Here is a 21,714-nt window from a genome sequence, read left to right on the forward strand (position 1 = left end):
GCTACGTACCATCATTTTTTTTTTAACCCACTTCTACAGCAAATGTGAAAGTGCATGTATGCGGTGTTAGGTTACGTATCCGGCTAGACGTTTGAAAAACGATGGTTTAAATGAGATCTTTTCTGAGACTTAGTTCGTGGGATAGTATTTAAAGCCCTTTTTTGACTTTATAATTTTGTACGGATGTAATTGACGTCTACTGTATTATTTCTCAAAAATAGTACAACATTGTTGAAACGTAGGCGTTAGTAGTGAATCACGTAAATCTATGTGTTGATAATTACTTATTTTTACGATTTTGTTTAAGTTTCCTTACATGGGGCTATTTGAAATTAAATTTGTTAACTAATTAGGAGGATTCTGTTAACAAATTTCTCCACAATTCCACCTTTTATTTTTTGGTTTTTCTTAGGAGTGGCATACAGACGACGACCTTGAAGGATGCCGTCTGGCCGTCTGGCGCAGCACCCTGCTCTTGTGTCGCCACGAAAAGGCAGGTACGAGAATAAGCCTCGCAACTTCCACAAAGTCAAAAAATGGACCGCGTGAAAATTAAAGAAAATAAATTATACAACACATGAGTATAAATTTGATAGGTAGATTTCCGCTAAATTAAGCCAGAGAGCTGAAACTCCAAAAAAAAAAAAAAAAAAAACTCCTTTTCCGCTCTCTCTTAACAACAAAAATGGACGATTCTCAAGCTGCTGTGAAGTTGCAGAGCTCTTACCGTGGCTTTAGGCACCGGCGCATGTTAGCGGACGCCATTATAATGAAGCACTGGTATTATATATATATATATATATATATACGTTGTCTTTCTTTTTATTTATCTGTTTTTTTTTTTTTTTCTTGAATGTTAACTTGAAAAAAAATGATGATGATCATGAACTAGGAGTCGCGTGGTACTCTTCGCATCACAGAAAAGCAGTACGACTTTCTTGAACGGGAGTTCGAATACTCGGTGGACTCGGATCGGCTTTAATGCTTCTCTGGTTTGACTATTCTTGGATTTTTTCTTTTTTTTTTTTTTTTAAAAAAAAAAATTAATTAATTAATTATTACTTGGATCAGAAAAAGAACAAGTTGTGCAGTGCACCATTTGAAACTTCTTAGCTTTTTTTTTTTTTTTTTTTCTTCTTCTTCTTCTTTTTAGGGGATGGGAAATGGCCTGAATATAAATTTAGTAACACTTTTCTCTCACAATCTTAGGATTTATTGCATCAACTGAATAATTTGAAACTTAGAGTTGTCAAATGTATTATCCGTGAAAATGGCAAACCAATTCGAAGATTTATGACACAAATATTCAATTAATTTATAGGACCAAGACCCAAAAAAAAAAAAAAAAAAAAAATCTCATGTCATCGATGCCCACACAATTGGTGAAATGATGTATACACAGTTATTAGAATAAAAGCTAAATTATTAAATTCATATTTGTTTAGACTTTTAGGCAAATTAGGTAGTTAATAATTGTCATAACATCATAACAAGTAACATTAATTACAACTTTTACTATTAATTTTCTAACATATCATAATTGGTAAAATGATTAAGCAAAAGATTTAGCTTATCGATTTAATTAGTTAGTGGTTAACTTGTCATCTATATTCTCTTTATCATTTCACCAATTATAAATTTATAAAAAAATTGTAATAAAAATGATAATACTCGAACAATTTCTTATTTATTTTATATTGAACTATTTCTAATAATGAGAAGCAACTATATAAGTGAAGGCAGATGCAAAATTAAAGGGGGTCAAGGGCCCCCAACGATTTTGACAAGCCCCCCTCCCCACACCATTTGACAAAAAAAAACTTATAGCCACTTCAGTCATAGGTTTTGTTTCCTTAATTGTCATTATGAATGGATATAGTAATACTTTTATTATATTGTTGGTAATTGCCTACCAAAAAAAAAAAAAAAACTTTAATAAATTCAAATTCCGTAGAATTATTTATGCTATTACTGTCTCTTGCAAAATTGAAAATTAAATATTTACTTGTAAGTTGTAAACTATGTAATTATATAGAGCCACTTTCATCATTTTTTTAATATATATATATATATATATATTATTTTTCTCATAAACCATGAAATATTTATTGCAACTTGTGGAACCAACCCTGAACTTTTTGAGTAGGTGGGCAGTGGTTTGTGTGAAGGCGACGACGCAAATATATTGGCTTTTCAGCATTGGATTGAGGCTGTAAGCTCTCTTTGCTTAATTTATCTCCTCAATTCCAAATCACGCAAATTTTGACTCTGATATCATACATTTCTTCAACTTTTACTCTTCACTGTATTTCGAACCCAAGATTGATCCACGCCATCGTTATGGGCATTCCTTACGTTTGTACTTCACCCATTGGTTTACATCCAATGCTGGTCAGCCATTTTTCTACTGGTAAGGATATTCTCTCTGCTTCAACGAATTGTTCATATCCACTGCTTGTCAGCTATTTTATTAATCGAATGATTAAATTTACTATTTTTTATCGGCTTAAGTTTTTTAAATATGTGTGATTTAACAGGTCTTGAAGTACAGTATTGTACCTCAGGGTCAAGGTTAGGGTGACGTGCGTGTCAGGTTCAAGTGGGCGACGTCCTTTGAACAGTACTAACACGACGTCGCCCATGCAGAAGACATCATTTTGACCCTAGAATGATACTGTTTCAACAACGCATCTTTAAGAGTCGTCATTTTCAGCAAAATGATGTAACATAGGGTCGTTTTGTTACACGTCCTTAAACTATCAAATTTTGTTAGTGAGTATCAGAATCAGAGGTCATGAGTTTAAACTCTGACCTCACAATTCACCATTCATTTCAGTAAATTCACCCATTTTTTTTCTCGAAAAATTAACTGCTCACTACGTGTACCTTCATGTCATATATCACAAGTAATTTGGAATATTTCTCCGTCGATGTGGCCTTTATACTAGAGACCAACGTTACTTCCTCGTTTAGAACATGCATGAGCCATCATCGCTAACACTTGCGCTAGAATCTAGTAAGGATTGAGGCAGTTTGTTGCTTGATTACTCCACAGGTTGGATCAAGGAGCTGGGAAGAAGATGGACATAACTGAATGCCCAAGATCAAAGCTCCGAGAACAATGCGTCAAGTACCTTAGACCTGTATGCGCTTCCATGTATCAAATTTAATGCATTTATTTGATGCAATTGAGTATCTTTGAAGTGCATTTTGTTGCATGATAAATGAATTTTTAGGGGCCCAATTGTTTTAGTGTTGATTGTTTGTGTAATGGAATTAGCTAGAGAGGATCCAATATGAATACATCGTTGCTGAGGGGAGAATTATTCAGAGTCAAAGTGGAGATCACCTTCATACACTAGGAGAGAAGTGGATATTCGTTATGTGCACCAGGGGGAGACTCTATGTGGGTAAGGTGAGAGACTGAAAAAGCGAGAAAATGGGTTGACAAGTTTCTCATATTCCTATTTTTGCCGCCAACTAACACATTTTTAATTCGGGTTTAGCATAGGTTCAGTTTCAGTTGAAATTAGATCTGTTGAGATTGAGACATGTGTCTTATGACATGACACAAGGAACACTTGTCACAATCTCAACAGGTCTAATTTCAATTAAAATTGGATCCGAGCCGAATCCCATTCTTAATACCTTACAGAAAGAGAAAGGAAGGTTCCATCATTCTAGCTTCTTGGCTGGTGGTGTTACGACAGTTGCAGGAAGCCTAGTGGCAGAGCATGGAGTTCTCAAGGTACAGTTCTTAGGGATTCATGCATGAGAAAGATGTTGGCAGTGGCAATAAGTTGCCCGGATCTGAATTCTTAGCAATTTGTTGTCCGAATTGCTTGCGATTCCAACAATAAATGTGAGAGGCTTCTTATAAGATCCATTTGCCTAAACAGGAATTACTAACCATCTGAGTAGCAAAATTAAATCTATGGCATCTAATCCTTGAATATTGCTTTAACGTTTCAGTCCATCTCTGCGAATAGTGGACATTACCGGCCTGGAAGAAGATACCCTTGACCGCTTTTTATCCTTTCTAGTAGAAAATGGAGGAAATCTTCATGGAGTTCAGGTAACTGTTCCCTCTCATCACTTTGTCTTGGAAATTTGTAATTGTATGGTCCTGAAAAGCTTGACCAGGTGTAGACCAGAATGTTTTTTGTTCGCATTACTTGTTTGTGGTCTTGGTAGTTTAAATGTCATCACACCATGATTGTTTGCATTGCTTCTTTTCAGATAGAAGGGGTTGAGCCTGTAATTACTTGACAATATCGTCTGCGTTGTTCGAGGGGGGAAACGGCTGGTTGTTGTAGAGGTTCACAGATGAGGGGGAGATTGTCCATATAATGTTGTTAGGCTCAAACCACTTTGAAGACTCACCAGATATTTATCTTCAATAATTATCTTGCTTTTACTATGTTCCATGTTGTTTGTTATGTTATGAGGAACCACTTGTACCTTGTTTGGGGGGAATAGAAAATTTGACCGTTTGCCAGTGAAAGTATAATCTGACAGCATCTGCATGATTAGCAAAATTGCCTCTGAAGATCATTTCTAATGTCGTCATGTGACTTCTGCATTGAACATGTTTTATTCACAAATATTCTCTAGTTTTGTACTTGTGACGTTCAAAGAGACTAAGATACTATAAAGAAAATGGAGAGGAGGGTTAATCTACTTCCTAGTTCCTTGGCACTTGCTATGAAAAGAAGTCCAGAATGTAAGAACCATACACTTCTTCACAAAAAGAAGAAGGAAAATCAACAAATGAAGTACTGAATATAAAAGATGATGATAGCCATTGCTCAGAAACTTCATGCTGACCCATCAATATACTTGCTATCCAGTAATTGCTGGTTGGTCGCAAAAGCAGAGATCGCTTTCTCTAACTGCCCACCAAAGGCCAAAAATGAAACAAATTTAAAAGTTGGTTAGACAAATATTGTGTACCTTTGCGAGAACTTGACATTGAAATGCCAAAAAATAAAAATCTGAAACTAAAAGTAAAGAGGAAAATAAGGCTGGAACATGGAGTTGTGGGAATTGGTTTGTGCCTTAAGCAAGAGTAAAAGGAAGAAATCTGTGGCACCAATGTTCTTCATGATAAACAATCAGCAAAATGGGGCATGTATAAAGCTCTGAGTGTTTTTTTTTTTTTAGAAAGAGATGCAAATACAAGCAAATTGTGACAAAACCAAAACACAATTGTGAAGCTTAGCTAATGAGCCAAGGATGTCAGAGATCAAGGGGGAAATCCTCCAATCCTTGGTGAGGTGGCTGAACTGAATAGCAAGAACCACTGCCAAAGAGTCACCCTCTGGTATTATGTTATCTAGCTTAAGTTCCAAGGCTGAACAAGGCAACCAAAGAGGATGGATCCCTCGGGGTCGGAGCCCACCGTGGCTAAGGCAAAAAATGTCTTGATTGCAACATCAAAATTCACTTTGGCGAAAACCAAAGGAGAGTCGAAAGCCGGATGATGTTTTTTATCCAAGTAACAATGGATTGACCTCCGAATTTCAAAGCGTTCATGGGCCAAAGGTAGAGTCTCCAGATGACTCTAGAGAAGTGGCAAAATAGTTCTGTGGCTGAATTGCAAACGGGGGGCAGAGGATTTCTTGATCATCATGCAGAGGAAAAAATCTAGACAGATTGCTATGGGAGGGGATGCTATTCCAATCAACTTCCACAATAATAGTTTTAGTCTATGGTGGATGTTAAGTTTCTATAAATTCTTCCAATCCTAAACAGAGAGATGATTGTCTGAGGGAGGAGGATGGAGAGATTTATAGACTGAGCAAGCTAATAAATCCCCATTTTTACTAGGTGTCCAGATAAACTTGTCAACAGCGAGAACCTGAGGGGGATGGAACTCATGGTGGAAGCTGTAATAATGGTGTAAGATGGGAGAGCAACTGCAACAGATCGATTTGATGATTGTGGTGCGGCCAGCTTGGGAAAACAACTTAGCTTTCCAACCATTTATTCTTTAATTCACAATGGAGATAAGGTCTTCAAAGGATTTTTCTTAAACCTATTGAGAAGGATGAGAAGCTGGAGCCTCTTGAGGTTAAATATTTCCTCAACCGAATGGATAGCCTGAGGTTTGTTGTTTTTGTTGAATAAAATTGAGGATTTGGAAGAATTCACCTTTTGAACAGACCAAAGACAATAGAGATCCAAACAGCTTTTGATAGCAGAAGTTTCAACAGAGTTAGCTCTACAAAACACAATCAAGTTACCTGCAACGAGAAGATGGGAAATCAATGGAGAGTGCCTTGAGATTTTGATGTCCCTAAGGTTACCCTAGACCTTCTCCATTTCAAGCTTGATTGCCATTAAACCACAATTTCTCTTTTTTCTCTTCATTGTATGGAAGAGCCCATGAACCAAGATGGAGTTCCTTCTGAATCAGATAATAGATCGTTGGAAAGCTAAGTTGCTTTCCTAAGCTAGCCGCACTACTCTCATCAAAACTGTTTGGCTTTCCAACCATCTAAACAAAGATTCTCATTTGTTTTCCAAGGATAGAGGAAATAGAATTAACTGAGAAGTTTCTAACATTCGATCACCAATGATTACAAAGAATAAATTGTACCCACCTCTCTCAAGATTTGGCAAAATGTCAAAAGACTTACCTTCTACGTTTAGAAACGGTGCTATGTTCCTTGAAGTTTGTGATCCATAGATAACATATACACCTTACGACCACACACATGCTAGTAAAAAAATTTAAAAAAAAATCCCTTTTCAAGGTAAATTTGTATTCAAAATAATCGCAAATAATGATAATAACATCGATAAAGGATTAGTGTAAACTACCCAGTTACAAAATTCCACATGTTACATTTATTATTCAACCTACTTGGCACGAAACAAAGCTACAAAGAGTTTTTATCCCACTAAATCAGAATCTTATAATTGAGAGGGTTAAGGAATTTACATCTTATGGATTACCTGTATTAGGGTTCGGAATTTGCTTCGGAGAAGACAATATTTGTGTGCAATTATATTTAAGGCTTGCTGACACCTGTAACGATAAAAATTATTGAAAGTATAGCCAAATGTATATACTTTGTAATGAAGTACCAAAGAGCATTTGTGATGTCATATATTGTGAAAGTATTATGTTAAATCTCACAAAGTTTTGTTTTTGTTTTTGATCCTTCTTACCTTTCTTTGTTTTTGTCCTCAGAAGCTTGCTGTAGATCAATACAAGCAAGTTTCAAGTGCTGCGCACCAATGCTGGTAGACAAAGTGCAGCAAAATGAGTAAGATTCATTAGGTAATCACTTCATCATAATACTGAGGAAGGTTCATTCAAACTTTATAGATTAATAGATAAAATATTATAACTCAGCAACATATCCTTATAATATAATCATTTCCTTTTGGACAGTATATCAATCTAAAAGAAGAGAACTTGGTGAGTAAGATTCTTTAGGTAACCACTTCATCATACTACTGAGGAAAGTTCATTCATACTTTATAGATTAATAGATAAAATATTATAACTCAGCAACATATTCTTATAATATAATCATTTCCTTTTGGACAGTATATCAATCTAAAAGAAGAGAACTTGGTGATTCTGATCTTCTTGCAAACTCCTTCCCATGAATTTTCTCCTACTCATTTGCAGAATACATTAACATATACAAATCTACATTAAATTTGAAAAAAATTAAAGGACAACATCCTTGGGGTGGACCTCATGAACAAGGTTGCAAGTAGCAATTATGTAAGCAAATCCCTAAGAGGCTGTTTATTTGTTAGAGCTAGCATTCACATCTAGCTAAGCAAATTTACTATCAATTTTAGCTAAAAAAAAAAAAAAATCACCTTTTTTTTTTCTTCCTATTTTAACTACTCACTTTTCAAAGTACCTACATCCGATTTTTTATTTTAGCTATCCACTTTCTTTATTTTTTATTAAGAGGAAGGAGAATGTTAGAAATTAAAAAATGCTTTGTTTTTACATTTGGTGAGTAAATTTCGTGAACACCGTAGCAACTCACCAAATGTTTATCTAAATTGCTGAGTTAGATGCAACTCTTTTTGCTTCTATTTCAGCATCTCTGCTATCCAAAATAACATTTTGGCTAGCCGAATGAGAATCATACAACAATTGAACCAGGATATTACCTAGAGCTACTTCCTTTTAGTTGATGCACCAAACCATTTAGCTTGTTAAAATCCACATCTTGCTGACCCCTGCGAGTATATCATAATCAAAATACAAAACTTACCCAAAAAGCATGGATCAATTATTAGATATAAAATGGCAAATTAAGCATCTCAAAGATTACAGATAATTGTTCAATTCCAACATGATCCTTTCTGCGTCATTACAAAATATCGTGATCACTTCCATGACAAAATTGGGATTGCTTGCATCTTGCAGAACTTGAATTTGAGCAAACTGGCTGTCCAACATACCCTGCAAATCATATATTTGAGACAGATGCTTTAATATAATTCAATAACAAAGCTTGGAAAAACATGTTCATCAACTCCTCCTCAATCGTCCCCAAAATACTACGCCAAAAGGTCTTTTTGATGTTTTTCTTTTAATTTTGTATAAAATTGGGGGAGTTAATTGAAAAGGAAAAGGTGAAGATTGGCCTGATAATCTACTAAGTTGACAATATTTGGTCAATCCAATACTTGCTCGTCAGTACATGAAAATTAAGAATCTACTAAAACGAAAAAAATTGATGTGAAGGTGAAAAAAAAAAAAAATTGATAACATATAACATAAACACAATTGTCCAAAAAATGAAAAACCCAAATAAGATATGAATGTATTTATGCAATTGAAAGGAGGAAACTAATGAAGAACACGAGGAAGAAGAATATGCAATTACCTCGTAAAACATGGATTGGATCAAGTTGTCGTGCTGTGTTTGAAGCCCATGTAAGTCCATGTTGAGTTTGAAGAGCAATCTGAGAATTAGAGTGAGGGCTGATCGGTGAGGGAATGCGACGGGCAGGGAATTTATTTTATATATTTTCTCACTTTATAGTTGCATGTCACATTTGGAAAGTCGAGAAAAAGTCAACTACTTCTTAAGATATTCATTTTTTGAATCCCTGCAAAGATTTGGTGGCCATGGCGTTGTTTCAGACTCCAGTGGACCAGTATCAAGTTTTGTGCTACTCGGTGACGTATTTTACGTCACAGTACTCCCTATTTTTTAGTCTATATATATATATATATATATACAATTATTTTAACAAAATTTTCATAAAGTTAACACGTATTAGGGTATGGATTTATAGAAAATTACACACACAAACACAATTAATATTAATGGCTTTGAAAACCATTGATGTCTTGATAAGACTGAATCAAGCTTATTGTTCCTGCCACCTAAAAGAGAAAAGAGAGGATGGGAATAGATTTTAGTAACTCTCACTCTAGCTCTTCTTTTATTTTTCCGCAGCCTCCTCCCAAGGAAATTTGGTTGATTTTGTAACCATATGTATATTGTGTTAGTATAGTAGCAACCCTAACCGGAGTACGTGGCCCAACCTCGAAAACTTAAATAAATTATGCATGGTAAAATGCTGGGCCTTGTGGGTTTAGGTTCTCTTCATAGAATGGGCTTACACAAGAGGCCCAATAGGAAAAGTAAGCCCAAATTTGAATCCTCAAGTGTCACAGCCCAAGGCTTGCAAACCTGTTAAATCCTTGAACAATAGGATTCAGCTATGCATGGCCCAGCCCAAGGTTCGAGTCCCGTACCAATATTCAATGGTAAATTGGTAAAAAATTGATTGATCACCCTGAAAAAGATGGCCCAATAGCGAGCCAGTTCGGTGTAAGTGGGCACAAGCTGTAACCTTTAAACCACGGGTGCACTTTTTGAAGTGTGTTCCAGTACGACATAAGAAAATCTCCAGCATTTTCTCGTTGTAGAAACAGACAAGACAGCAAAACATAAATGGATGAAGAACCCGTGCAGTGGAGACTTCAAATTCTCCATTTTATTTGAGGAACTAATTAGTTGTTTTCAAGGGGGTAATTTTGTCATTTTACTTTCTTTTTTTTTCTTTTTCTTTTTATTGGGACAAAAATGTCTTTTTTTTTTTTTTTTTTTTTTTTTTTTTTTAATTCAAAGAAGAGAAAGTGGGTTACATGAGATCAAACAACAACAAAGGGGGTGAACACCCCCTACAACAAACTCAAATAAAAAAATACAATACATAATCGGTGAAGACAACTATTTCAGTTAAGAGATAGTTGCAGGAAATGTATTGTAGTTAACCGGATAAGAGTCATTGAAGGATGAACGCTGACAACAAAAGTTTCGGCCACATGATCAAATCACTTCAGATCATGGAAACAATAACCCACAAGAAACAGAAAACCGTCGCGTGGGTGTTAGATCTGAGTGCGGGTGGCGGCGTTGCGATGCTGGGGAGCCAAGGAAGGTGGTGGGCGGGTGCGTTGGTCGGCAGGGATGACTAAGGAAAGTAGATCTAGTTTTGGAACTAGTTTTAAAAACCAAGCAAAACCCGTGAGTGGCGGAAGTTGAAAGATTGGGATGACGGGGCGCAACAGATTTGAAGAGGTGGTGAGAGTGGGTGGTGGAAGGCGAGGAGGCTACGAGTTGGCGATGTTGTGGACGACAGGGAGAGGAGAAAAATGACCGAAAATGGACACAAAAAAAGAAGGAAAGAGAGGGGAGGAGGATGGAAGCCATACCTCCTCCCCAAAAAGCAGTCACGAGGAGGTGGCTAAACACCACTGAGGGTGCGGAAGAAAACCACTAAGGGTTTTGGAGAAAGCTTCCCTCAGGAGAGAAGCTTAATGGACAAAAATATCTTCTTAAAACAATTAAATGGATTCTCTTTATTTCATTTGAAATTGAGATGATCCTTCTTCGTGCAATGGACACAGACTAGGAATAACATTAATCCTTTTAAAAAAATAAAAAAAACTTAGGGCTGGTTTGGGATTGCGTTGGAGTGGCTTAAAAGTGCATTTAACACTCAAAAAGTTCATTTGAAAAAAAAAAACTTGTTTGGTAAAAAAACATAAAAAACATTTTTAAGGGTAAAAAGCTTAAAAATTGTCAAAACGCACTTTTTACAAAAGCTTTATTTAAGTTTTTGCTAAAAAGTTTTTTTTTACTTAAAAGCTCTATTTCTCAAACGCAATTTCAAACATGCTCTTAAAATGCCTTTTATCTATCAATATAAAATAAAAGGGAATGCTAAGTGTTTTAGTAGTATTCTCTTAATCTTATATGAATATTATTTTTTAAAAATGGGACTAGAGAAATAAGGAAACCAATAGGGCTAATTTTTTTTTGTCTTTAAAAAAATAATATTTACCTAAGACAAAAAAAAACACAAAAAGACATCTAATAAAATAAAATATTTTGTCCTCCCACATCCACGAACCCACGCGCAACTCAAACACCCGGCACAACCCTTCGGCGATGGAACTGAAACGCACACAATCAGTAAAACACACTTGGATGTTAAATAAACAGCCCACGTGTCCTTCAACTCAAACCGTCTCTCTCCCTGCCTTGTCCCCCCATCACAACTACAAGTTGGTTCTTTACGTGTTAGGATTAGCACGTGCAAAGCCGCCTACATGTGCACGACTTAGACGTGGCGATTTTAGATACCTCGGCCCGAGTAGCAAAGATGTCTAGCCATGAGCTGGCGTGACACGTGGCGACCAGATGCATTCTGTGGGCTTTAGCCTTTAGCTAACTAGTTTCAGCACCCACAAAAACAGACGGACTCTTCCTTCTCTCTCTCTCTCTTTCCCTCTGTACAATACCTTGCTGTTCTCTGAAGGAACACTAGTAGCTCTCTCTCTCTCTCTCTCTCTCTCTCCGTGTTCTGAACTATGGGTTCGGAGAGATGTTATGTGTGGAGCACGTTGTCTGGTTCGTCTGCTTCCACGACGTCGTCCTTGGTGTCGGCGGCGGATCGGATGGTGAGGATAGAGCTGGAGGCGGCGGAGGCTCTGGCGGACTTGGCTCATTTGGCGGTGCGAGAGAGTGGCCGAAGGGAATGGGGGAGCAAAGGGAAACGCGCCAGGAAGCGAGTCAAGAGCGAGTCTCCGGCGGGTGACTTGGCGCTGCAGCTGAAACCGGCGGTGGACTCGGTGCCTAGCTCGTGGGATCTCGCTGAGGTTAGTTCATTCATCTAAAAAAAACAGAGGTTAGTTCGTTTAGATTACTAGGAACTGTCACTTTCCCATGTTTTTATGTTTGTACTAAGTCTTGGGTTTTTGTATTAAAAGATCCTGCTTGTCCAAAAGTAGAAAATGTAATCACTTTACTAAAAATAGAGGAATAAGAAAAACAGCTCGAAGACAAAGGTAGCTTATTGGGTATACTATATTTGTGTTTGTCATATGGGAGTCTGATTGTTTTAAGAATTGAAAACAGTCATTTGTAAAATGTAGAGTCAGGTTTGAAAACTGGACTTCTGTCTGAATACCATGTTAAAATATTATTTATCCCAAAAACTTAATTAAGCTTATCGGGTGAATTTAATCATTGAGAACCTTTTATATAATACACGTTCAGTGTGACAAAAAAGCTAAAAAGGAAGTGGAAATGAGAATGTGGTGATTCTGTATGGAATTTTTTTATAGAAGGATTAAGGCTATTAGACGAAAGCCAGTAGATATAAGAGATGGAATATTGAAATTGAGCTGATAAAACATACAAAGTTATTGGCTTTGTTGAAATTTCTTCTGAATATTTTCAGATATATTGTGCTGACGCCACAAATATATAATGTGGAAGGAGTCCCATGAGTTGAGTGCATCACTCAAAACACAACTTTGAATTACTCCTTCGCTTCTCCCTTTTGTTATTTTGTTTAGGTTCCTAGATTTATACATGTCTCTATTTGGTTAGACTATTTTTGGGTCACCAAGTCGCACTATTTTGTGCAGGACTTGAGAAATATTTTTGTTTATAGCAGGATCAAGCAGTAGAAAGTCGGCAGCAATGTGAAAAGAGATGCACAACTGTATTGTTAGAACCCAAAAAGATTGAGCAGAACCCCAACAAAACAGAATTGAAGGTTGAGGAGGATTCTGAATGGCCTAAATCAACTCGTAACTGCACCACAAGTTACGCATCATTTGGTTTCCGTAAATCAAGACGAAATTTAACAGAGGTACTGAAGCTCTCAATTGTTTTTTCTCTGGAATGCCGTTCTATTACTGCTTTTCTAATTGCAACTCTCCTGTTTAGACTGAAAAGGAAGAACGGAGAATACGCAGGGTATTAGCAAACAGAGAGTCAGCTAGGCAGACAATTCGCCGCAGGCAGGTAAGCTACTAACCTTAAAGAAGGATCATCTTTCTGGCTGCCAGCCTCATACTTAGTATAGGCCAAGAACAGTTATTCTGTCCCTTGGTTTAGTAAAGATCTGAATTCAATAGAACTCTATCAAGATAACTTAATTTTTAATGATTTAGCTGTGTCTTTGCGTCCTAAAATTAAAATCTAGAGATTACACAAATATGATACCAAGATAAGCACCTGCATCCTGCACCCAATACCATCACCCAAGTCGATGTAAAATGGGCTTCCTAAGTTCTGCACTTTAGCAACATATGTTTCAGTGTTTCATTTTGGGGTAACTGCAGAAATGTAATTACTTCTTTATCTCAATGAAAATTGGTTTATAAAAAATTGATGTCGTCGTACAAATCAATGTGCTCTGCGCGTTTAACAGCCACAGAGATAAGTATGTTATTCGGATGTGTTTGTCAGTGCCTAAAATTGGTGAACTGTAAATTGTTTTTTTTTTTTTTTTTTTTTTTTTTCAGTCAAGTCAAAGTATTGTAGCCACACTTATCAAAAAAGTATTGTAGCCATAATGTAAAAGTATAACATGTATGTTATCGTTGATTTATCAAAAACTATCAAGTGATTTCTTATCAAAATAATTAATTAACCAGTATAAATGAATTTAAAGAACTGTTCCTTTCCTTAACACAATTTTTGTAGTATATATATGTCAAAACACTTTAATGTATCCATATTCTTTATTTTCCATGTAAGTAGCATTGTCTGCAGTGACAAGTTAAATGAATTACTAGTCTTGAATACAATGCATTACAATTTACAGACAACAGATATAGATGCATTCACGACATTTTTAAAGAGTGTTATTTTACTTAAATTAGATCTTCTACTTCCTTTTTCTTCTGGTGTCCAGGCTCTATGTGAAGATTTAACCAGAAAAGCTGCCGATCTGGCATGGGAGAACGAAAGTTTGAAGAGGGTAGGGAATAGTTCCCCTATTATCAGTATCTTCTTATAAAGCTTATTCTCTCTTTCCACCCCTTAAAATCATTTAAACATCATCTCATTAATTTGTTCCCATATCGTGACATATCTAATGAGAAGGAAAGGGAGCTGGCTTTGAAAGAGTATCAGTCCTTGGAAACCACAAATAAACACCTAAAGGAACAGGTAAGTTGAAGTTCACATTTTGGAGATGTTTGATGTTAAAAGAATTTCCACTTGTTTTGACATGTTCTACAATTTAGCAGATGGCGAAGGTAATAAAGGATGAGGTTGAGGAAACTCCATGGGAGCACAAGTCAGCTGATGTTGCAGCTTTCTCTTCATCTACAAATTTCCCATTGCTCTGGTATAACCGTCCTCCATTTACCCCTGATTTCTGGCCTTCTATCATTCAATCTTCAAATCATGTTCAATCACTGCATGGGAAACAAAGCGCTACTTGTAGGCCTGGTACTTCTCAAGAACAAGAAAACCGCATGGATGTCAATGGGCCAAGAACCCCATTTTATGTACTCCCATATCCTTGGTTCGTCCCTCTTCCTGATCTTGGGAATGGAGTCCAACCTCAGCCCTCCATTGGCGTGAAAAACAAAGAAGATGAAACTTCTGATAGTAATCAATATGATGCTAGTTCATCTTCAAAAATTGTTTCAGATGAAGAGAAACCCTATTGCTTTTTCCCCATTAAAGTCAAGACTGAAGCTTCTGGCTCAACAGAAGTCGGACCTCCTAATGACCTAAATGAGATCCCAGTTGGATTCCCTCCGGATGGAGGTGGTCAGCGTACAGGAGCTCACTCTAAGGAGATACTCTTTACACCACCACTAAATTGTGCCCAACCTGCGTCAGCTGTCAAGCATGAGAACAGGCCGCTATCAGATGAACCTCCCAATATTGCATCACCTTCAACAGCTTGTCATATTGTCAAAGCTTTGCCAGAAAAGAAGCAAGAATCAGTTAGTTACCCAAGTAAGAAGCTAGTTGATGTGGTCTCTGCAGCCGAAGCAAGAAAGAGGAGAAAGGAATTGACAAAGCTAAAGAATCTGCATGGCCGTCAATGCCGGATGCGCTGTTGAGTTGTATAGCCAGTAGTTGGATGAAGAATTCAAAAGAACCATTTGTCCCTAGTTTTTGCATGGGCTTAGTGCTTAGTTCTAAACAAATCGTTGAGAATTTGCCAGGAGTAGTACAATTGATGGTAACCATTAAAGGCCTTTGAAGGAGCAGAGGCCAGCTTGTAATCCGGTGTCCATCTTTGAGCGTGACCAAGTTTCAAGACTTGATCTTCTAGGTTTCTTCAAGAAAGAGATAAGAGGGATTCTTCAAGAGTGTTATTTTCTGAGTGCTTTATTCTAGGAAATTTTGTGAGGGAATGAGCATGTTCTTAATCATACAAAGCTGCCATTTGATGGGCTTTTAGTTGGAGAAGGGCAGCAAAAGAAAAGCACAGAGTGCTGACCTCTTGTAACCACACGTAATGACTTGTAGTCCTTTTTGCAGCGAGATTAGTTTATCAATAAGGTTGAGCTTACTTTATTGAGCCATACTGCTTTCAGGGTTACTGTCATATCTGCTTCTGAATTGCATTGCTTAACAACAAGGCATTCTCTTTGAATCTACCCTTTCACGTTACAGACTTTTTTTCCTGGGTTGTATTTGTTGCACCAACAGGTATGTGGATCAAGTTTTGTCCATTACACTGCTCGGATAAAAACGTAAGCCTCAATCCGTCTATATGAAGCTTTGAGAAACTTTGCTGACAACCCTTCAAGATATCTAGTTTGGATTCTAATTTTATTAAAATATTAATTAAATGGCTAAATTTACTATTTTCTATCCGCTTAAACTTTTGAACAAATTGTATATCTGGCAAAGATCATGAGTTTGAACCTCGTCGAGCTCACACTTGAAAGAGAATGTTAGAATATAAATTAAATGATTAAAATTTGAGCATTTTTTTATTAACAAGATAAGTGGTGATTTGCAATATACTTTTTGAATGTTATTAGGAATGAAATAGTTGCATCCGGACAGGAAAATAATATCTTAAGAGTTGAATGGGAAAGAAATGTTGAGTCAAAATAAGCGGTTCTTTTTTCTTTATTTGATATTTTCAATGGATAGGTGAATGAAGTTGACATTGCCCTAACTGCCCGAAGCATCTTTCTACTCGATTCTGAACCCCACAACAAAGATTGAACCACTTGGAAAACTACCTTGCAACTGATAATAGAAGGTGAAGAAATTGGCTACAAGAAGCATGACTAGAACCAAAGCAGACCTACTCTAATGGCCTATAAACAAGGATATGGCTCTTTACACTATGCTTGATGTCTTTCCACTCTAGTAAAGCCGATATTAATTCAGTCTCATTCCGCTCTAAACTGCCCTTCACCACAACCTTGAAAGACAGCTTCTGGTGCAAGCTGTTGAACTTCAAAGTTTCTGGGAAAACCCTAACAGAAAGACTTCTTGGTGATGTCACCTTCGCCTTGTACACCGACTTACCGTACCCTACATTGGTCACAGTCCGGTGGAAGGTGGCTAGAATTCTGGAAGTGTTAGTCTTGAGTTGGATATGCAGAGTAGGGTAATTAAGTCCATCAGTGCCTGTTGCACGTTGAAACTTGGAGCAATCGTATTTCTTGTGGCCCCCTGCAATTATGCCAATGGCCGTGCTGTTGTAGCCTTGTTTGCATAGGAATCCGATATAGGAGCTAATGGAAATGTCATAAACGAGTCCAGGGTGCGCTGCCTTTATTGGGTTTATCTGTCCTGATCCAGAGCCCAGCTCGGCATCCACATCTTTGATTTTCATAGGTGTAGCTAAATCAAGAATTTTGTCAATATTTTTGAATGGATTTTGCAGTAGAGATTGCAGAGATGTGAAGGCAACAAAATCGACTCAACAAATTCACTTTCTTTGACAATGGATTTAAAGTGAACTCTTTTCATTTTAGAGTCGACTTTGTTGCCATGAAAAATCCAAGTTCTTTCATGTTGTTAAGGAGGCCTCACCAGTAGTCATAAGTGCAGACTTGATTGCAGCAGGTGACCAGTCAGGGTGAAAGGACTTGACATAGGCGGCAGCTGCTGCAGCATGAGGGCAAGCCATAGATGTTCCTGATATTATGTTGAATAAAGCGTGCCGCTTATCACCTGGATCCCCTGTTATTGTTGCTAGTTTTGAAAACGCAGCTAAAATGTCTAGCCCTGGTGCCGCAATATCAGGCTGTTCATTGACAATTAGTACATGAGATAGATAGGAGGCCGCTGGAATCTCCTATAATTGACTGTTTGAATTGTACGAGCAGTCTCACACATAAAGCGGCTACTACATTCCGAGCTATCTTAGAGCACTAGTAGCAGTTTCTCTTTAATTTTTCTTAAGTTTAAAACACAAAACTACTTTTTGCTTTCTTAGGAAAATATATTTTACAATAATTTCTTTTCACTTTCTTTATACCATTAAAATATTATTTCTTTACAAAATATAAGTTCTCTACTTACCCTCACTTTTTTCACAAAATCCCAACACAATCCTCAATTAAAGACAAAAAGATGAGAGAGAAGAGGAGAAAGAGAAATGTTTATATTAAAATAATGTATAGGAAACCACTTTTGGTTCCCTACATATTGGAAAACATTGTAAAAACCCTTGAGGATTGGTTAAATGTAGGGAATTTAATGTGAGTAGGTTTTTATGATTTTTTTTTTTTTTTCCTAAACATAAGGAAAAGAATAACATATAAGGCATCTCTTGCTAGTACTCTTAGAGCTTGAATTGCGTGCAAATCGAGCAGCTCAATTGCTAGAATCCTTATTAAAGAAGGAGAGATTTTACCTTAAGGATGTTGAGGGGGATTGATGGAGGACCTCTTGATGAGAAAGAAGCCACAAAGGGAGCACTGATGTTATAAGTTTTTGTCTTTTCTATTGCAGCCAGAGGGTTCCTGCAATTAATTCATCCCAAAACAGAGTTCAGCAGTAAATACAGAGGAAACGCTCTCTGACATCTATAATCAAAACATACGAATTATGATATTCTCTATTTCATTTTAATTGGAGAATATCCAGTTAGTTATAGTAGAAGAATATTTGTCTTTTTACTTTTCGAGGAGATAAAAATATTTCTCTACTATAATTAACTAGATATTTTTCAATTCAAATGAACTGGAGAGATGATTCTTTCCAAAGCATACTTGGTAGAATTAATATAGTGTTCAATCCTTTTGCCATCACCGGGGATGACACAGGTCCCGGGGACAAGAGTGGTGAAAGCTATATCTGTCCGTTCATCAAGTGCCATGATAGCCCCGGCACCGCCCAAGTCTTGGATGGTGTAATCCTGGCCGTAGTTTCCCATGCAGAAAACGATCTTTCCATTCACCTTATCCTTGCTCAGAGTCCCATAGTCACAAGCACTATAATTACCCCCAACTCATGTTAATTAGAATTCAAGAAAAGTAGATTAACTCTTAAACTTCAGTACCAAAAATCAAGTTTTATTAAATCTCATAGATACCTGGCATTCCCATAGGTTTCTGCACTAGTGTTAGCTGCAAGGGCTCCACTGGTTAAAGGGTACATTTTTCTCTTCGGTGAAAATGTATTAATCGCAATTCCCTATCAACCAATGGATAAAAAACAATACAAATTAATGTCGCGACACTTATTGGAAACAATGTTAATTAATTGGAAAATTTCACTTTGGACTCCTGAATTACCATTCGTTTTGACATGCACTCCTCAGACTTCAAAACCCCTCAATTTGGACTCTTGAACTTTCAATTGCAGTCAATTTAAACCCTTCCATCAATTTTTGCAGTTAAAACCCTTAAAAATACAAAATTACTCTTCAATTTTCTTTTTATTAAAAAATAAAAAATTGAAAATAACGAAAAAAAATTGAAAAAAAAAAAACGTCACAAGGTGGCCCAACCATTGGTCACCTTGTGATTTTTTTTTTTTCTAAAAAAAAAATAAAAATAAAAATTAAGGGTAAATTTGAAATTTTTTTAAAAAAAATAAGGGGTATAAACGTTATTGTCTAACTTTCAATGTTCAAAATCTGACAAAGTGGATTGACAGCAACTTCAACAATTGAAAGTTCATGAGTCCAAAATGAGAGATTTTGAAATTTGGGAGCATGTCAAAACATGTGGTAATTCAGGGTCCAAACTCAAGTTTCCCCTTAATTAATCCATATGAGATAGACTTACAGAAAATTTCTTGCCGGTGCCGAGAGTAGCCACTGTCGTGAACTGCCTATCAATGCCACTGGCAGCGACGGTCAAGATCCACGGAGCAATATTCTGCACCGTTGAAGTGTAAGGCCCATCGTTCCCGGCAGAGCACGAAGTGAGAATCCCCTTCTTCATGGCATGAAAAGCTCCAATTGCAATCGAGTCCTCAAAAAAGTTCCTGGGTTGACCACCAATAGAGACGGATATCAAGTCGACCCCGTCAGCAATGGCGTTATCAAACCCTGCCAAGAGATCCATGTCGCTGCAACCCATTGTCCAGCATACTTTGTACATGGCAATGCGCGCCGATGGTACGCCGCCGCGTGCTGTGCCTTTGGCTATGTCGTAGAGACTGGCGCCCTCGACATGTATTCCGGCTAAAGTGGAGGAAGTGTGAGTGCCATGGCCATCGTCATCAGACGGACTAGGATTCTTTGTACCAGGATCTTGGCCCTCCAGATTGAAGTACCTTGCACCTATTACCTTTCTGCCCATGTTACATAAATAGAATCAGAAAAATTATATCATTCCTCCAACCCAATGTATTTTAATAGAATTTCTTCCAATTTTTTTAATGCAACCACATGCTCAAATGATACATGATAATTTTATAACCAAAGTTACAAGAACTTTCTTTTACCCAATTTAGAGAAAAATTATATCATTTCAATTAAATATTTCACTTGTTTTTAGCTAAAGTTTACCTGTTGCAGCCGGTGAAATTGCCACCAGTAACACATTTTCCTTTCCATTTAGCTGGGACAGGCCCATAGTCTTTGTCGCTGAAACTGGGAGCACCTACCCAAATTCCTACACATATAACAGATAAATAATAAAGTGGATTCATATTCATTTGAGAAAGAAATTCTTGTATATGTCTGAGCAATGTGTATCAACCTGTATCCAAGAGGCCAACAATGATATTGCTCTCTACTGCAAAGTTTCTTCCTTTAAATGTATTTGGCATTCCTAAGAAATCCCATGATCTCGTCGTATGAAGTTTGAGCAATGTGTTTGGAAACACCGATACCACTCCCTCTTCATCTGTGAGTCAATGCAGGCGTATAATATGAGAGGAAATGACAACACCATCAATCTTCTTGAGAGTGAAAATCTCGGTATTAATTAATTTCTAACCTGATATTCTCTTTACTTCGTGGGGCAATAGCCTGGCTGCGAACCCATTGAAGCTCTTTCTGTAGCTATGTATTATGGATTCTCTAGCTACTTTCTCACTGCAAACAATAAACATTAATGGTACGTACGTACCAGTACATGATGATGATTATTCGTCACTGAAAAAATAAAATTAACAAAATATTGAAATATTGATAACGATTATATATAGTTGGGTTTTGACTAGTACTCTCCAATTGCCGTCAAAAGCAGGTTGTGGTGGACGTCCATGACAGAAGTTTCCGCCGCCGGCAGCTCTCCCATGTAGACAATGTATGCCTTTTTGTTCATCACGAGTGAGCATAGACCCATGTTAGTTCATCAATCACTTATGCATCATGCATGCATGCATGCCTTAATAGATACACGTACATACCTTTCTTTCATGGGCATTTGATCCATGCATCATCGTTGTTACGAGAAGGAGAATCAGCAGAAGCAGTTGTAGTACAGTTTGAAACATCTTCGTTGTATTAATCTCTCTCTCTCTCTCTCTCTCTCTCTCTCAAAAGTGAAAGTGAAATTAACTAGTTGGTGGTTTGATATTGGTAAGGAGAAAAGAGCTTATATATAGGTATTTATCACTGCTTCTATGATGATGCTACCTACGTCTTTACCTCTCTCCCTCTCTCTCTCAGTGCGGAAAATACGGTGAGGAATGAGATTCATTGACTGATGAGCAAAGGGGCAGAGGAGATAGTTTGTTAAAGATTCGAGGATATGGTGGCTTAGATTTTGGATCTTCAGTCCGGTGATGACCAGCTAGATTCATTCCATGCGTGAAGGGAAATGTGAGAAATTAATGAAGTTATAAATCAAGCAAGAGAGACTTGTTCATCAATGCCTACTCTGGTCCTAAACTAGTGCCACTCATCCAGATCTGCTACTCTCACAGCGTTAAACAGTTTCATCACAGGGTTTGAACTTTGAACTAGAAATAAATGTTTGGTCTATTTATACTCGGTTGCATGCAAAACATGCCCAAG

The 21,714-nt window shown here is 37.1% G+C and overlaps 3 protein-coding genes and 1 pseudogene across 4 annotated transcripts; 2 read left to right on the top strand and 2 right to left on the bottom strand.

Annotated features, from left to right (window-relative positions):
• Positions 1-685: 685 nt before the first annotated feature.
• On the top strand, positions 686-4,269 carry LOC148583232 (IQ domain-containing protein IQM3-like; annotated as a pseudogene).
• A 366-nt stretch (positions 4,270-4,635) lies between these two features.
• Positions 4,636-8,981, bottom strand: LOC132162658 (histidine-containing phosphotransfer protein 2-like). The gene is made up of 6 exons (XM_059572941.2): positions 8,871-8,981; positions 8,313-8,443; positions 8,149-8,217; positions 7,177-7,248; positions 6,961-7,033; positions 4,636-4,892 (listed from the first exon to the last, which is right to left on the bottom strand). Exons 1-6 carry the CDS (start codon positions 8,928-8,930, stop codon positions 4,818-4,820), a joined length of 480 nt encoding a protein of 159 aa, XP_059428924.1. The 5' UTR covers positions 8,931-8,981; the 3' UTR covers positions 4,636-4,817.
• A 2,791-nt stretch (positions 8,982-11,772) lies between these two features.
• Positions 11,773-15,861, top strand: LOC132161955 (Basic-leucine zipper (bZIP) transcription factor family protein). 2 transcript variants are annotated; one of them, XM_088511332.1, is made up of 6 exons: positions 11,773-12,163; positions 12,964-13,164; positions 13,242-13,319; positions 14,215-14,280; positions 14,406-14,471; positions 14,552-15,861. In XM_088511332.1, exons 1-6 carry the CDS (start codon positions 11,876-11,878, stop codon positions 15,380-15,382), a joined length of 1,530 nt encoding a protein of 509 aa, XP_088367458.1. In that variant the 5' UTR covers positions 11,773-11,875; the 3' UTR covers positions 15,383-15,861. The 2 variants fall into 2 exon arrangements, with proteins under 2 accessions (XP_088367458.1, XP_059428166.2); XM_059572183.2 differs by having other exon boundaries at positions 12,967-13,164.
• A 613-nt stretch (positions 15,862-16,474) lies between these two features.
• Positions 16,475-21,191, bottom strand: LOC132161855 (Subtilisin-like serine endopeptidase family protein). Its single transcript, XM_059572059.2, has 11 exons — positions 21,105-21,191; positions 20,919-21,007; positions 20,690-20,787; positions 20,450-20,596; positions 20,257-20,362; positions 19,529-20,039; positions 18,832-18,932; positions 18,509-18,730; positions 18,151-18,259; positions 17,325-17,538; positions 16,475-17,132 (listed from the first exon to the last, which is right to left on the bottom strand). The coding sequence occupies exons 1-11, from the start codon at positions 21,189-21,191 to the stop codon at positions 16,588-16,590; spliced, it is 2,229 nt and encodes a 742-aa protein (XP_059428042.2). The 3' UTR covers positions 16,475-16,587.
• Positions 21,192-21,714: the final 523 nt, after the last annotated feature.

Source organism: Corylus avellana, chromosome 10, assembly GCF_965113065.1.
Source record: "Corylus avellana chromosome 10, dhCorAvel1.hap1.2, whole genome shotgun sequence".
In the NCBI taxonomy this organism is placed as follows: Eukaryota; Viridiplantae; Streptophyta; class Magnoliopsida; order Fagales; family Betulaceae; genus Corylus; species Corylus avellana.